General features: G+C 36.5%; 1 protein-coding gene across 1 annotated transcript in view; it reads right to left on the minus strand.

Moving 5' to 3' along the window:
• Window positions 1-1,511: 1,511 nt before the first annotated feature.
• Galnt5 (polypeptide N-acetylgalactosaminyltransferase 5) overlaps window positions 1,512-17,891 on the minus strand; it is a 41,886-nt gene continuing 25,506 nt past the window's right edge. Inside the window, exons 4-10 of the mRNA XM_076866847.2 lie at window positions 16,537-16,672; window positions 15,222-15,341; window positions 13,711-13,828; window positions 12,371-12,694; window positions 7,680-7,760; window positions 4,766-4,927; window positions 1,512-1,652 (exon numbers count right to left, since the gene is read on the minus strand). Coding sequence (XP_076722962.2) covers window positions 1,512-1,652; window positions 4,766-4,927; window positions 7,680-7,760; window positions 12,371-12,694; window positions 13,711-13,828; window positions 15,222-15,341; window positions 16,537-16,672 — 1,082 coding nt within the window. The remainder of the gene's footprint in view (window positions 1,653-4,765; window positions 4,928-7,679; window positions 7,761-12,370; window positions 12,695-13,710; window positions 13,829-15,221; window positions 15,342-16,536; window positions 16,673-17,891) is intronic.

The following is a 17,891-nucleotide window of genomic DNA, read 5'->3' on the forward strand; positions in this document are numbered from 1 at the left end:
AAATGAAAGAATGGTCCCTGAATCTGGAGAGCTGAATTCTCATCTTGGTTCTCCAATTAATTGGCCTGTGATTTTTATTTTTATTTGTTTTACTTTGTTGGTACTGAGGATGGCCTCAGTAACCAGGGGGCCTCTACAAATAAGCTACATTCCTAGACCTTTTTATTTATTTATTTATTTTTATTTTGAGATAGAGTCTTGCTAAATTGCCCAGGCTATCCTTGAACTTGTACTCTTCCTGTCTCAGCTTCCCATGTAGTTGGATTATAGACATGCAACACTATGCCCCGTTTGGCCTGTGAGTTTTAGACAAGTAAATTATCTTCGGGTATTAATTTTCTTACCAAAATTATTGAAAATAATATGATTTTTAAGATTTCGTTTAGTATGCATAAGTACTGGTATATTATGATGAGAATTTTATTTTGATCAAAAAATAGTTAATTTTCCCCCAAACTTGCAATTGTTATCATTGGGTCCACATTGAGAGCTTTGCTGTTTTGATCAGGGAGGAAAACTCCAGGGCAATTTTTTCTTTTCCTTCCTTTTTCATTATGTTTTCTTAACTTTATTTCTACTTTGAAGTTTTTTAGAGTACATTTTTAACATACTTCATCCCACTGGTTAAATCTAAAATAGCATTTTATTATTTCATATAAAATTAATATTTTTTTTTCAATACACTGTTTCTGCTTTGTTTTAACTCTTCTCACTTTGCCCCCAAATTAGAGTATCTTCAGCAACCAAATATATTTTGGTTACTACTATTTTTCTTTGCTTTTTAAAAATTAATATCCACACAAATCCAGGAAGTTACTGGTATGACCAGTTATTTAAAAGTGCAGTTTTAAAAGCACAAAATGAGCTGAAACAATTTCTACGCTCAGAATTAAATATTTTTATAAAGACCCCTTCTTTTTTACTATGACTCAGACTGAGAATAAAACAGTATGCAATAATCTAGATCAAAACCCAGCTATTAGGTGGGGTCATCAATAGTTGATCAGTACTGTTTTAAATTACTAGGTAAAAATGCATGTATAGAAATTTCAACAGAATTGTAACCCTATGTGCATCTGATATTTTTTCTAGCCATAAGAACTCATGCAGTTTGTGTTTGATGAAAAAAATGACAAATAAAGGACCAGGTTGTCTGTGGGTTTAAAGACAGTCATTGTGAATATCATTGTGCTCCCCCGTGTCTGTTATCATTTCTGGTTACCTGTGAGATTACACCAGGGAAACCTGCAGAATGAGTTCCCGCACAGGGCAGGAAGTAGGCAATACCAAAGGCCACCCTGGGCTGAAGGACTCCAGTCCACCAGGACTCCAGTCTACCCAAATGGTGGACTGTTTCCCTGAGTTATCTTTTGGTACTCTAAATATTGTGATTTTAAAAAATCTTCCATTCCATTGAAACTTTAAACTACCACTGAAAAATAGAGTCACTGAGTTCACTGTTACTTTCACAGTTATCTAATGGGTTGACTAGGCAAAACCTCAGTTCCTCTTCATTCTTCATAGTACTTTTCAAATTTCCACTTTTGATGTGGTTTGGTTGGGTCACAAGTAGCTACTTTAAGCATCTTCTGTGGAAAATTTCCTTCCAAGCACAACAACTGATGATAGTTTTCAAAAACAATGTGATTTACCTGGAAAGAAAGAAGATCTGGGAATGAGCCACAGACTGAACTTGACAATAAAGATATATACATATATATATATGTAAATCCTAACATGTCTCCAAAAAGATGAGCAACTACATTTTTGATTTCTAAGGATTTCTCCTAAACTAAATAACATAAACATGGGTTTAGAAGTATTAGTTTGTTTTGTGTCTCAAACTAAGTTTCGTTTTCTCCAAGCTGTGAGATTATTAATTTGGGGGTAGCAAAAGATGAATTTTCTAATGATATGGCTGATAACTATAGGATTTAAAGCATAAAAAAATTCAGATGTCACTGGGCACAGTGGTGCACCCCTGTAATCCCAGTGGCTCAGGAAGCTGAGGCAGGAAAACAGTGAGTTCAAAGCCAGCCTGAGCAAAAGCAAGGCACTAAGCAACTCAGTGAGACCCTGTCTCTAAATAAAATACAGAAATAGGGCTGGAGATGTAGCTCAGTGGTCGAGTGCCCCTGAGTTCAATCCCCGGTACCCACCCTCCCAATCCAGATGTCATTTAATGTATTTGACAGATGATGAATACCTCATTGGTGTTGGTAATTAAAAAAACAAACAAACACATGCCATGACAGAGAATGAGTTTATTCATTTCTTAATTAAATTCATGTTTAAAACATATATATTCTAAATTATATATATATTATATATATATATTATAATATATATGTATAAAATCTGTATTACAGAATGCCAGAAATGATGTATTTTATTTATGATCTCCTAACCATAAATAAAATACATAGTGCCTGATGTCTAGAATCCACTGCAGTATTTTAAAAGTAGGAAGCTTGAAAATGCCCAAGGTTTGTAAAACAGTTGGCCTTGAAGAAAATCATTATAGATTGTTTACAGCATTCATCCAGTAACTAAGTCACTTGCTCCCAGCCTAAAGTCACTCAATAGAAACCAGTGGTGGAAAAGCACTCCATGCCCAAGTCTTCCACTTATGACACTAATTCTTTTAGGATGGTTGAAATCCAGAGCATTTGAGGAGGGCTGACCTGGGAATTACCTTTTAAATGTAGATTCAGACATATCTAATTTTAATAATCCATTGTTGTCTGGAGTCAAACTCACTCTACACTTCCTTCCTCCATTAGGAGGTGCTGGAATCTTTGAGAGGTGGGGCCCAGTGGAGCTCCATAAATCATTCTGGGCATGTCCCCCAAGAGGACTATGGGATCCTGCCTCTTCCTGCTTCTTTTTTTTTTTTTTTTTCCTCCACCACACACTCCTGCTACTGTGTGTAGCCCTGCAACTGGGCCAAAGCAACAACAGGGTTGACTGATCATGGACTATCATCTCCAAAAATGTGAGAAACAAACCTTTCTCTTTATACTTTGATTATCTAAGCAATTTTGCTATACTGGTGGACAGCTGGCTAACACAGGTGGACAGCTGGCTAACTTAGGAGGTATAATATGAAAACTACCAAAAAAAAAAAACCTGAAAAAAGAGGAAAGACCATGACCAGATATTGATCTCCATGAACATCTAGTAACATCAAAAGAGACACAAGACAGCAAGCAGCTATGTAGAATGTCACAAAGTCACAGGTACAAACAAGTTTGGGAGGCAGTTTTCTAGGTATTTTTGTTTGTTTGTTTGTACCAGGAATTGAACCCTGGGGGGATTTTACCACTGTGCTACATTCCCCAACCTTTTTTAAAAAATATATATATTTATTTTGAGACAGTGTCTCACTAAGTTGGTTAGAGTCTCGCTAAATTGCAGAGGCTGGCTTTGAACTTGTGATCCTCTGGCCTCAGTCTCCTGAGTCACTGGGATTATGAGCTTTCTAGTTTTGGGTATCTAGATTAAATTATCTTCTTTACCAAATCAACTATTTAGGAAACCTTACCACTAAGTACGTTCTTACAGATATCTATTCCAACATTGAATTCTGGAGATGAAATATGTATTGTGCTTCTTATTGTCTTACTCTTTCTTTCTCTTTCTCTACCTTCCTTATTTTCTTCCTCTCTCCTTTACCACAGGGTTAAAGAAGGAGAAGGTAAAGTATAATTTATTCAATAGATATTTATGGATTTCTTAAACTGTATGCAAGACAAAATTAGCAGCTTATACACTAGCAATTCCTAATTTCCTGAAAAAATTGATAATAATTATCATTAAAGAGAAAAAAAATGTTCAGAAGGAATTGATATATAGTAGAGAACACTTTGGGGGCAGCTCTGGGAAGAATAATAGTTTTCATGTAACCAACGCATACAGTGGATTTGGTGACTATCTGCAAGTGAAATGGTAGAAAATTTGAGAAGGCAATGCTGAGATTATTCCTGCTATTTCAAGATCCTACATGACTTTGTATCCTGTTAAAATACAATTGGGAAAAACTGAGCAGACTCTGGGAATGAATACAGTAGAACAGGCACATTTTGATACATATTGACAATTAGACCTCTTGAAAAATATTCCCTGATCCAGTAGCATCTATCTGCTAATTTCTATGGTGTAAAGACTGTCTTTATGGCTATTTTCAAGCTATCAGTGTGATATCACTGAGCACAGAGATGGTAAAAGATGCACACAATGGGCTTCTATGTCAGGGTGAGAGCTGGTTCCAGCACTCCTCAGGGGGCCCAGGTCTCTGGGAACCACAGGGACTGAGAAAACATCTCCTTGTATGGAAAGAGGGCAGGACAAGTAACTAGAATCATTCTGAACAGCAGGGTATACAGTAAGCACATAGCTTCTTGCTTTTTCCTTATACTCTCCCTGTATGCTTTTCTGACAACCAATTTTTGGGTTACAGCCCTTGCTTTGGCATTGTTGACTGAATGAAGCAATAGAAAGATGTAGCAATATAACCAAGAACCCAGTGACTTTTATTTAAAAATTATTCATTTAAAATAAATTTTGAAAAAGAAAAAAAAAAAAGACAATAATTTACAAAAAATATCTATTTCTTTTCTCTGAGTAGAATGGAGATTAATATCTGCCTCCATAGACACAAACACATTTAAAGCTTCCAAATGAGTTTACTGACAATGAGGGTTTTATGTCCCATTGATTGAAAGTTAAATTTCTGGCAAAGAAGAGGTACATATATTTTGCTTACCAGTTCTGGATGAAAGACGGAGGTGGATTTATGCAGCCATTTTAGCCCTTTGTTTTTGTTATCACAGGGGTGCAGCATCAGGGATCCCTCATCAGGGATGGGGGCCAAACACCATCCTTTATGTTTAATTAGTCTTAACCAGGTGTAATTAAATTGTTGAAGCTGGAGAGTAAATGAATATAGAGAAGGTCACTTCAGGCAGCAAACATAGGTAGTGGTTTTGTCAAACATTTTTGTTAGTAATAGCTAAGAATATAGGTAATCTGATCTGATGATTTACATTCAAATCCCAGTGCTACCACTTTCAATTCTGATAGCATGGGCACATTATTTACTCAGTCTAATCTCATTTTTGTAACTTTTTAACTTGGATAGCAAATGCATCTATGCCAGAGGGTTAGAGTAATGACCATTGAGTTTCTAGCATACAATAAGTCTGCAATAAATGTTAATTATAACTTAAAAACTGATGAGTACAATTAGTACCTATCCACATATGAATGTTGTTTCAGGTGTTGTGAATCCCAGACAACGCTAGGGCTTGAAGAATGATTAAGTTTCCAAGCCATAGGTAGTTTGAGGGAGATCCTAGTCACAGCCTTCAGTTTCTTTGGTGGAAATTATTATGCTTTCTTGATTCAGACTATCTAGACAATTGGACTTCTAGAGGCTTCATTCTGCTGTAGGAAAGGTTTAGATCTTTCTCAGCTGATAGTACAAGGAAACATCAGGTTGCTGTTATGTTAGCATGCCCCAGTTCATAGAAACTGCTTTCGGAGAAATTTAGTTTTGGAGAGTTGACATTGTGTAAAATAAATACTGATTCAGGCAATGGAACCATGTTTTCAGTCCTCAAAAACATTTTCTACAGTTGTTTAAAATCTAATATTATCTGATTGGTCATTTTGCTCTAAGGCTGTGGCTCTGTGGGAAATTTACTATTTGAACTAATCCAAAAATATTTGGAAAAAAAAATAAAACTTCTGGTAAAATCTATCTAATTGCTTTTACCTAATAAATCATTTTCAGTGTAACCGAGATTTAATTCAGATTATCAGGTTAAATTAAAGCCAATGTGTTGAATCTTATGACTCAATTTGTATTCCCTAGACAAACATTAGCATCATCTGGAGTTAGTTGGAAATGATGGATCTCAGCCCCACCATGGACCCACTGAATCCAGATCTGCATGCATAAACTTCCCTCATAATTTATGTGGACATTAAAATTGGGAAGAGTATGGAAAAACCACATCACCAAAGGAGGTTATATGAATACTAAGATAAGTATATTACCTAAAAAAGGAACATCTTAACTGGTTTAGAAGTTAAAACTAAGGAGACTTTTTAGGTAAGGTAAGGATAGGGTTAAATACCCCCATCTGAGGAATTTATTCCTTTTGAGCTCTTTTGATGACTTCTATAGTCATGGCTTGGTATTAAGCTTTATTCTTTCTGATAAATTATAACTTGCTCTATGTTCCTGTCCCTTTTATTAGTTTAGCAAACCATAAGAGGGAGAAGCTAAAAATGAACAACCAGATGAAAAGGAAGTTGGGGTTTATGGGAGGTGACATAATTAATACTTTGATCTTCTAGTTTGCCTTGTAGAGACTCAATGTTTTCAAGAACAGAAGCTGGTAGTGGTAGAACACTTGTATAGAATGCACAGGGCCTGGTTTCAATTCCCAGTAACCACAAAAGAACAGATATTGGGTTTTCAAATGAAATAATGGTTACTCAAGCACAATAAATACAATAAGCACCTACAATGATGAGTCTTGAAGAAGTCATTATTCAATATTCTTATATGATGTAGACTAATTGTGGTTTTTTTTTTGTTTTACAATTTATGATATTGTTTTTCTTCCTCTAATTTTTAATAAGCAAAATTTATTTCTTTCGACTGATTCTTTTTGACACCTTCCATTTCCCTCTGACTTCTCTTTCCTAATTAAGAAACACTTCTCTTGGTTTTGTATCTACAAATTATAAGTGAATTAGAGCAGCAGAGATACGTTTTCTTCTATTAACAGCTTTGAATTAAGAGGTAGAGATGGGATGTACTTGAAAATGTAAGCAATGTCTCAAAGTCAAAGTAAAGAAGCAAGATTTAGTAAACCAAGACTATCACTGCAAAATATTTTTTTTTTCAGCAAAGAGTGATTTGCAAATTGGGGGGCTGATTTCTACTCATGAATCTGTTCCTGTGAGTCCTATTTGGCATCCAAACCAGATAACTACTCCCACAGAAGGTAGAACTGTGAGGGAACATATGTTGGAGAGGGAGGTGTGATCTCTCAGATCACCTCCAACACGGCAGGAGCCATCCCTGTTCTATTTCCCCTGGTCCTGCTCCCTCTCCTAAGCATTCTGCTCTGAGTTTGTGGGAGTTTGGCTGCAGGGTTTCCATCATGGATTGTAGATTGTGTGAAATCCATGATAAAATGCTGGAATGATTACTTAAAATTATGTACTCTATTTTCTTTATTATTTTATCCTCATATGCTTTGTAATCTAAAAAATATCTTTTGCTCTTATTATTGTTGAAAAATTAACAGAGCACTAGCATTAGTTACTGTATATTTCCTGTGTGTTACCTAATTCCAGTCTCACCCCCAGAAGCAAGGACTGTTTTCCCAAAGGTTAAAGAACATGTGCAGGTGAACCCATTCTTGCAAGGGAAGGACCCAGGAGCCAGTCCGTGGACTTTAGTACCCACTCCTTCACTTCCTCAGTCACTGACTTTGCATTTAGGGGTGGACTATCTTATAAAGGCCTTAGGATTATAGAGAAATTTAGAGACTGGTTATGGATTTCTATTGGTTGAAGTTACATTTCTCAAGTTTGCAATGAGTATGTCAAACATGGTACCTATCCGCTATCATGAGATAGAAACCCCCAGCTAGGCATACCTGGCTGCTCCCATCACAGTCTTCCAGGATGGCTGTGGTGTTTTCAATGGAAACACATTTACCCAAGGCCAGGTTAATAAGCTAGGAAGGAAAATATAAAATATGAATTAAGGAAAAATATTTCAAAGTAGAACACAGCACTCAGACATGTTTAGAAAACACGGAATATAAAACTATAATAAGGTTAAAAGATAGTTAAATTAATAGCTTAGTATTACTTAGCACTATATGATTTTATTGGTGGCTAGCTCTAACAGAGACATAATGTAATCTTGCTTCAATCTGTCAATTTAGGCCCGCAATTCAGTCACAGAGCCAGCAAACAGAAGCTTTTAATTAACCCTTTCTTGGAATGACAAATGACAAATGAAGAAAAGGTGGCACAGAAAATAGTTATTTTCTTGTCTCGAGTTTATCTGATGCATATATTAAAAGTCAATGCACATACTTGCAATTTAATCAAATCAAGAGTCGTGGGCTATGTTCCTTGGCTGACCCTCCAAGCTATCTGGCTGCTTAGGCACTGAATCATAGATAAATTGAGTCCTTCAAAGAACAGCAGATTCCAGCTGATTCCCTGTCAGAATCTGTCTAATGACTCAAGCAAGCTACAATTCATTATAGGAAAAGTCACGAAAGCTAATATAGAGCCAAGCATAAAGGCACTTTCTGGCAGGCCCCCAGGTTTTTAATGGATTTGCAGGGTCAAATATGGAGGTAGCTTTCTATCAGTCACCATTTAATGCAGAAAAATGTTGATTCCCTTACCCTCTTTGACATCCTGGGCAGAGCTAACGAGAAGGTAGGTTAATAATGCAATTTAGGCCTTTCAGATTTCTGGAAGAGCAGCATAGAGCTGAATCTATATTATATGAAACAGGAAAGCCTCCTGAGCTGGGAGGTGGTAAGGGCTTTGTTGCTGATGACACTGTTTTTGCACCCTCCTGTTTTATGGAGCTCCAACTCTGCTGCTTCATTGAAGCAGGTGGCATAGCTCATCCGATTGCCAGACTTCCTAACTAGGGGCCCCCCGGGGATTGGTCCCACTTTTGCATGCATAGATTAGCTTGCAGAAAAGAGTCAGCCTCAGGAAATGAAGAATAAAATAGAAGCAGGAGGGAACTGCAAACTTGGTGTGTCAGGAACATGCCCCCTCATAAAGTAATGAGAATAACTTGGGCATGCAGAAGCCCAGATTGGAATGAGGTCTTCCAGAGAAAGTTGGAAAACGAAGGACCCTCAATGAGAATGGTGTAGGAGGAAAAACAATTTCCCCATTGGTACTGAAATCTAAGTTCTCCCTGGAAATCTGAAACCATACACTGACCTTTGTTTTGTTTTGTTAGAGAATTTGTACCATTTTCATTGAATAGAAAGGAAAACCTTACATACTTTCAAGGCATAGAAACAAACAATAAGAAATAGTAACAGGTTGGTAACTTCTGAGGTGTCTGGCAAATAAAAATACAAATCAACTCCAGAGGATGAGTCTCCATCAAATATCCTCAAGGAAAGCTCTATCCGCAATTTAAAATGACCAGAATGGGGATAGAAAGTCCACCATTAGCAAATGAGAGCAGCCACAGCACACAGAAAGATCCAACTTCTGGAGGATGGTCAGTAGACGTATGTGAACGAAGAATAATCCTGGAGTTTAAAGAGGGCCAATCATGCCCAGGATCTGGGCAGAGATGTAAGAGCCTATATTTGTGGATCAGGAAGCAAATATTCCACATTCCAACAGTTTTGGGAATCTGGTTTCAGCACAGCTGAACCTTCTCCAGAACTTTTCAGAACCTTCTAGGTGTTGGTGCTCAGCTTGCTGCTCAGAATGTAATGAGTGCTCCTCAGATTTACTGGACCGGGGAGCCTGTTCCAGCCCAGCTGTCACTTCTGGGAATGCTGTTTGAGAACCCTGGCTTAACTGAGTCCTTTGTGTTTATTTCATACAATTCCTTCCTTCAGGCACAGAAAGGCAATGGAGGGAAAGGGAAATCTGCTCTGTGCCTTATGTCTTGCTTCTTTTCTTTATCTGAATTTCTCTTTCTTTCCCTTCTAATCAGAAATTCCTGGGGAAACGAATTTTCTTCTTAGAGAAATGGCCTATGAAGTGCTAAGGAATGGTTATTCTTCACTTCCTTATGAAACGTTTAATGTTTTGGTTTTTTTTTAATTTTAAAGTAGTTTATCCAAAATCAGGTCGTGCATAGATTTTAAACTTTCCGTGTAGAATAATTTTATTTTCTAGTTCAGGAGGTAGGAATTCCCCAGTTTATTACAGAATTGTTAAACTTTAGGCTATAGGCAGTTTGCTACAATGTAATCCTGTGGAAAAAAACATAATGCTGGTGAGGTTCTTGTGTTAGTTTCAGATATTTTTAGTTCAAAAAGAAATTATTTGTTTTTATTTTTTAAAAAATCCAAAAGAAATTTCACTGGATTTAAATTCCCAAGTGTGTAGGTTAAAAGACAGGAAAACACGGAGTAAGTAACAAAAACATGTGGTGAAGTTGACTTTTTTTTTTTTTTAAGTTTTTAAGATTGTTTATCCCAAATAAAGGTCAAGTTGATCTTATTTTGAATTTCCCGGAAAAAGGTCCTAATTTTTTTGTGGATTATGATAATACTCCCTCCTGGTTTCTTCAGAAGGTAGCAAATGTTATCTTTACTAAAATTTATCTAAGAAAAACAACAAACAAATAAGGAAATAGCAGGAAAACTCTGTTAAAATATTTTTTAGAGTATTGCAGCATTTTATGGAGTACATTTATCAGCAGAGGCAATTATTTAGGGGAGATTTTCAAAAATTTGGTAGGAATGCTTTTAAAAGTTAGTGTCACAGCTGAGCCAAAAGGTAGTTTTATAGCCCCCTCTGGTGGCTAAAGTTGAGTAATGATATTGCAGAGATTCTGTTAGGAAAAGAAAAATTCTCTATGGTGAGAATTCTAATTTTTTTCCTGTTTTAGGTATTAAATTTAAAATATAAATTTTATTGAATGTATATATTTGACATGTTATATTTTTTAGTTACCTAGGGTAAAATATCAGGTTGAGACACCTGAGGTAGCTGCTATTCTATTTTGACCTGAAAAAAGGAGACTTTAGAGTATGATATGTTATATATAAACTGGTCATATATATTTATTTATTAGTTGAATTTATAAATCAGAATGAATTTGCAAACTAGTTTCTGTCTTTAACATTCTTCCCGAAGTTTCCTAAAATGGTTAATGAAATGTCTTAAGTTCTTGTTATCAGATTTGCCAGGTGGGGAGAGTGGTTGGTTTGTAATAATCTTCTTTCTGGCAAGAAATGGAAAAACATGGCCTGAAAGAGTGGGCTTACTCATGATTTAGTTTGAGAACTTCTTGAATGGAAAAAAAAGACACTCTGAAAGAACACTAAAAAATGCTGGATGTATTTATAAGTAAATAAGAAATAAAACAAAAGTGATCACAAATAAACCTGACACAGGAAGAGCTCTATCTAGGCGGCAGTTTGACCAACCATCTTTATGCCCATTCTGTTAGATGGCCCTGTGTCCTACCATTCCCAGAACAGGTTTGGAATGGTCCTCCCAGGGTCTCCTCCTACTTGACCCTCTTAGTGTTGCACTCTGTTCAACCTATATGATTTTCTTTCCTTTTTGTACCTCTCCTTATGTCCTGAAATTTTGTTATTTTCTGACAAATCCCTTTTTGAAACTTAAAAAAAAATCCCAATGAAATTTTATCTCTTTGTTTAACTCTGCTCAACAAATTCCTGTTATGTTTTTGGAGAGATAGAAATAGAGAAATAGGGATAGAGAGGAAGATAGGGAGGGAAGAAAAGGAAATCCTAACTCTCCCTGCAAGGACCTGTGTGATCTAATCTCTCTGCACCTTCTTCTGGTACCATTCCCTCCTTCACACCCTGACAACAACAGTCTTTTTTCCAGTTCTCAAGTGCCCTCAGTTTTCACCTGCCTTAGAGTTTTGCATGAGCGGCACCCTCTTCCTAGCCCTCTTTTTTAGATCTTGGCTGATGCTTTGTGTTTCAGGCCTTGGTTTCAAAGTCTTTTCCTCAGAAATGATTTCTTGGCCACAGTAACTTAGAATTCATCACCTATACCCTAAATGAGAGTTATGTTTTGTGTTGAACTTACTGTTTATTATCTTTTTTTCCTATTCAACATTTCAACTTTAAGGGTTTTATTTGAGGTAGGGAGTACTGGGAATAGAATTCAGGGCACTCACCCACTGATCCACATCCCCAGCCCTGTTTTGTATTTTATTTAGAGACAGGGTCTCACTGAGTTGCTTAGCACCTCTCTTTTGCTGAGGCTGGCTTTGAACTCGAGATCCTCCTGCCTCAGCCTCCAGAGCCACTGGGATTAGAGGTGTGTGCCACTGCGCCTGGCTCAACTTTAATTTTTAAAGGAAGAAATGGAGTCTACTTTGTTTATTATCCAGTTCTAAAATGCTGCCTGGTCTCCTGACACACAACAGAAATCTGTTGAATCAATCATTGCACATGGCTTCCTTCCTCAAGTTCAGCCACGTTTAATTCTCGGCTATGCCTTGTCTTATGGCAATTCATAGTGTGTGTTTATGTATAGTGTAACACGATAAATCATTTTTTCCTACGCATTTTTGAAGCATTTTTGTACCACTTTTGCAGAGTTAAGAATTTAAATTGTCATGTGAACTTACCACACCACTAGCTCTCACAATGGGAGCCTTTAAATCTGGAAAGACATTCTCCAAGTACCATTTGAAACTTTTACATTTCAGTTTCTTTCGAAGCTCCCTCTGCTGGGTGAGGTTGCCCACCTCAAGCTCTTGGTCTATGAGGTGATCCCCGTGGCCATAGAACAACTCCTTGTACTCATCAAGCCAGACCTCAGCCACCCGCACCAAGTTCCGCTCCACGGTCTTCATGCGGTCTTTGGGGAAGGAATATGGATTGTCATTTCTGAAGATGTGGCCCACACGGGAGCAGGGAATGATCTCAATTTCTCCACCACACATCCACACCTGGAACAATTTAAAGATAGGCTTCAATTATGAAGAGATTGTTTAAAATCATGGGCAATTAATGACAAGGAGCCACCTGGAGGTTTTGTTTCTCCCAGCTTGAAGTCAAGAAAACACTCTGGTGTTTTCTGAAACTCAGCAGGGTTTATTTAGTTTTATATATTGTGATGTGGACCATTTGATGATTACTAAGATAAAATTTTTTCTTAACCTGCAATGTAAACTTCTTTTCCTAAAAAAAAAAAAAAAAATGCTTCACAGAATGCCAATGTATAAAACATGTACAATATGACTATAAATATCAAATGTATAAAATGTGAGCTCCTGTTTTGGTCGAATCATGGAGATGTAAATGGATGTCCATTTGTTCACCTTCCCCTTGTTTTTTTTTTAAATTTTTATCTTTTCTCTACATTTTTTATTGGTGCATTATAGTTGTACATAATGGTGTGATTGTTGTTACCTATTCGTATGTGCACCCAACACAACAATAGAATTTGGTCAACATCCCTCCCCAATATTCCCCACCCCTCCACCCACCCTCTAGTCCATTTCCCCTATTGTACTGATCTCTCTTTGCTTTTCATGCCATCACCCCCACCTTTCTCTTCCTTTTTCATCTCTAGCTTTAACATACTCTCCTTCTCTTATCCTATGGAGATCCTGGGTCACAATTCAACACTATTCTTGATCAGGAGCTCCAAAGTCCCACCCCTTTTGCAATAAATCACCAACCCAACAGAAAAGCAGCTGCATTTTCGACACTTTACAATTGCTGTTGTAAGGCTTTCTTGGGTGTTAATTTTGCAACAGTGATTGATTTTTTCCAAATTCAATCTGAGATATGAGAAAATTAATCCAACGATCCTGAAATTTCTGTGAAATTTCCTCCTAGTGTGTTGCATATTTAATCATATTAATAAAATGAAAACATGTAAAATGATAAGCTCTTAATTGTAAAGAAAATTTAATTAACAAATTTGATAATAAACTTTAATAAATAAATTTGATAATACCTTAAATGAGAGCTCCATATTTTCTCCACCCCAAACATCAAGTCCCGGGTCATAGGTTCCAAGTTCAAAAAAGTAATTTTTATCAATAGAAAATAATCCACCTGCCATGACAGGGCACCTATAAAAATGAAAAGATTGCTTTTCAGAGTTGGTCCTCTGTATGTTTGCATTAGAGTTAGAAGCATTTCTAAGCAGCCACCAAGTATAGGGAGATCTCAGGATGGAGTTACAAATAGTGCTTGGGAGATGAGTTCTCTGATTCATGGTGCAAGGCTTGATTAGTTCAGCAAAGATGTAGCCTGGAAGTAGGATTCTTCTTTGTTATTTAAACTGTGACATAAACTCTCCAGGGATATAATTTTTAACATTTACTTAGGGTTAAACTAGTACCAGGCACTATTGTATTATCTGTGTATTAACTTAAAATTCCCCCAAATCCTGCAAGTTTATACCATTATTAAGAAACCACAATGCAGAGAAGGTAAGAAACTTTCCCAAGGATGAGAGACAAGTATGATGTACATCTCAGGTGCACACTTAGGCAGTATGGCTGCATGCTGTGCTCTGTGACTGCACGGTACTGCCTCTCAACCATGTGTGAAGCTGATTGACAGCTTGTTCTGTGGCAAGCACTGCTTAATGAAGTTTATATATACACACATATGTATATAATCAGATTAATTTTCAAAATGATATAAGCAGTAGGCACTTCTATTAATCTTCACATAGAAACAAGGAAACAGATTCAAAGTGGTTAAGTGAGCTAAAAAAAGTTCATACCACTAGTAAGTGGTAGAGATGAAATTCAAACCCAAACAGTCAGACTCCAGAGCCCTCAGTCAGACTCCAGAGCCTTGGGGGACAGAAATGATATTTTAGTCAGCAGGTAGACAAGGCAGTTACCACATCCCATGGTGGTTGCCACTGAGCAAGCTGAAAGTGAGAGAAGACACAGGAAGCCTTCATTTGGCTTCAGGCCTAAGCTCTGTTTTCAATCCAGCTTCTTAGTAATAAAGTCCGAATTTTAATTCATACTGGGCTTCTGAGTCTATTTCTTAATTTATTAACAGAATTTGGCAACTGTTTCATGGAGGAAGTAGGATTAGACTATGAAAAAATCTTACTATAGCTATTATAGTGATATCTCTATGACTATTATTTATTTTTTTTAAATTTTTACTCACACTTACTTTAATATTATGTGTGTTATGCAGCATATTCCATGAGTTTGTGTTTCTCACATTGTAATCCAAGGAAACAGGAATAGTATCAAATAGACTTCTCTAGGCTTATGGCTGGGATAGGGTACAGTTAAACATGTAAAAAGGAGTTTTAATACTCGAAAACTAATTTCTCAGGAAAATCTGTTTGCTTTGGTAATGTATTGTACAGACCTGAAGTTCTTGAGTTTTTATAGAAAAAATAGATTACAGTTATTTTGTAAAATTTTTTTACATACCTTATCAAAAAGACATATGTCTGCTTCTTGGTCTTAAATTTCACACACTTACCGTATTATATCAGTTTCTTTGATTTTATTTTTTGCAACAACATCTGGAGGAATTGTTTTCCAACCGAAGTTCATGGGCCATACAAAGATACCTCTTTGAAAGTTGTCCACCGTCATATAACTAATCCAGGAAAACAAAAACAAAACCAAAAATGTGTGACCTGAGATTAGATGCAGCCTATAATTCATCAACTTGGCTCCAAGACTTATTCAGGTATGAAACAGGTGCTTCTGCAGGTCATTTTAGATCTTTATCTTTTAGTAACAATTCAAGAAAATTTACAATTTGTACTGATGATAAATTAACCAGATTGCTTGCATTTAAATTTTATTTTACTTTTAATAATGCCCTAGTCATTTTGGAAGGAGAAACAACAACTTATATACACATATATGTTTCCTGCAAAAGGAAGGATTAAACTTGAGGAAAATATTTTGGAGTTCAGCTGAATTTAAAGGGGGAATCTATTAAATAATGAGTAATAGGATTTATTGGTATTTAGGGTATTATGATATAAGGTTTATAAATGAGGTGTCCCCCCAAATGACTCATGTGTAAGACAATGCAAGAAGGTTTAGAGGCAAAATGTTCAGTTATGAGAGATTTAAACCAATTGGTGCTTTACCCTGATAGGGATTACCTGAGTGGTAACTGAAGGTGGGTAGGGTGTGACTAGAGGAGGTAGGTCATTGGGGATGTGCCTTTGGGATATATATTTTGTATCTGTTAAGTGCAAACTCTCTTTCTCTGTCTCCTCCTCCTCCTCCTCCTCCTCTTCTTCTTCTTCTTCTTCTTTCTCTCTCTCTCTCTCTCTCTCTCCCTCTCCCTCTCCCTCTCCCTCTCTCTCCCTCTCCCTCTCCCTCTCCCTCTCCCTCTCCCTCTCCCTCTCCCTCTCCCTCTCCTTCCTGATTGTCATTTCCAGAGCTGCTTCTCTCTGCCACACTCTTCTGCCATGGAGTTGTGTCTCATCTCTAGACTTGAGGAATGGAGCTCACCAACTATGAACTGAGACCTCTGAAACTACGAGCTCCCAAATACAGTTTTCCTCCGAAAAATTATTCTTGTTTTGTCTTTTAGTCACAGCAGCAAAAAAAAAAAAAAAAAAGGTAACTAAAACAGGGTTAACTTAAACTTGTTAGATTTACCAGAGATTATTGGATTGACTGGTTCTGATCCTAAGATACTATCATATATTCTCATTTATTTGAATAGATAAACTGTGTATTTCTTAGATTTTCAAAAATGCATATTTAAGACCAGAACTTTCTACTGCTGTGGGCAAAGATGCACTTGGACATATATATGGCAAAATTACCTCATATCCTTGTCATTGATGACTTCAATTACTGGACAGGCCACTTTCTTTCTACTTAAATAAACCCTTTCCAGAAGAGGTTCCAACCAGCCAACATTACATTCCACATGAGAATCTAGGAACGTCAACACATCACCTAGAGAGTAAAAATACAAAATTTAATACATATATATATATATATATATATATATTTAATACATATATATATACATACATATATATATATAATACATATATATATATGTATTATATATATAATACATATATATATATATATATATAAATTTAATACATATATATATATATATATATATATATTCATATATATAAAATTTGAAAATATGATCTACTAAGTGCATATAGGTCAGAGGTGCTGAGGACTTTTCCAGAAATGTAGATGTGAGATGTAGTCTTTTATTCTCCCTGAATGCCTTGTCCCTGTAATTTCTTTTCATAACGATATGAAAGAACTTTGCTCATAAGAGTTTTGTGGGCCAAGCATTATCTGCCTTTGGAAAAAAATCAAAAGCCACTTAAAATGAGCAGCAAGTCTCCAAAGAGAACACTCAGCATTAAGGATGGCTGCTAAAGTACCTTCTACGAAAGTTAGGTACCATTACTTCTTGGGGTGGTGGTTGTTAGAGTTTGCTTTTCAGAAGACGAGAAAGATTTTGACATGATAGGTTTGGCCATAGGAATGATGGAGAAAAATCACCCCACATAATAGAGGTGAAAAGAAACTAAAGTGGAGGATCCAGCAAGACTGGGAAGTACTTTTAAATGAATTGCTGGAAAGGGGAGCAGGGAGTAGGGAGTTGTTGTTTAAGGGTATGGAGTTTTGCTTTTGCACCATGAAAAGGGTTCATGTTCATGCAGATGAGTGAGTATACATAAACTACTGAACTGTACACTGAAAAATGGTTAAGATGATATATTTTATATCATGTATATTTTATCACAAGTAAAAAAAAAGAGTTTTAAGAGAAAAAAAAGAAAGAAAAAACTTGAAAGATGAAAGTATTTGTAAGAATTCTTTATTTTCCTACAGTTGGTTGTATGAAGTGATACTCTCCCTCCAACAATATCTGAGTAGCATGTACAATGCTTTAAATGATTTTATGTAAGTTTGCTATATGCATGTGTGTGAATGTAGGGTCGACCAGAATATGAGGCCCCAATCTCTTATGTAATCTCCCAGGCCCAATCACAGGTAAATAATGAAAGCTTTACCTGGCAGGCATTGGGAGGGCAACTTGCCCTCCCATCAAGACATGGCACCCAGCCAATGCACTGCAGTCTCTAACTGGAATTGGGCTTCCCTACCTCCTGCTGGACTTGCTCTTATGTGTATTTGT

Source organism: Callospermophilus lateralis, chromosome 9 (genome assembly GCF_048772815.1).
Source record: "Callospermophilus lateralis isolate mCalLat2 chromosome 9, mCalLat2.hap1, whole genome shotgun sequence".
Taxonomy (NCBI): domain Eukaryota; kingdom Metazoa; phylum Chordata; class Mammalia; order Rodentia; family Sciuridae; genus Callospermophilus; species Callospermophilus lateralis.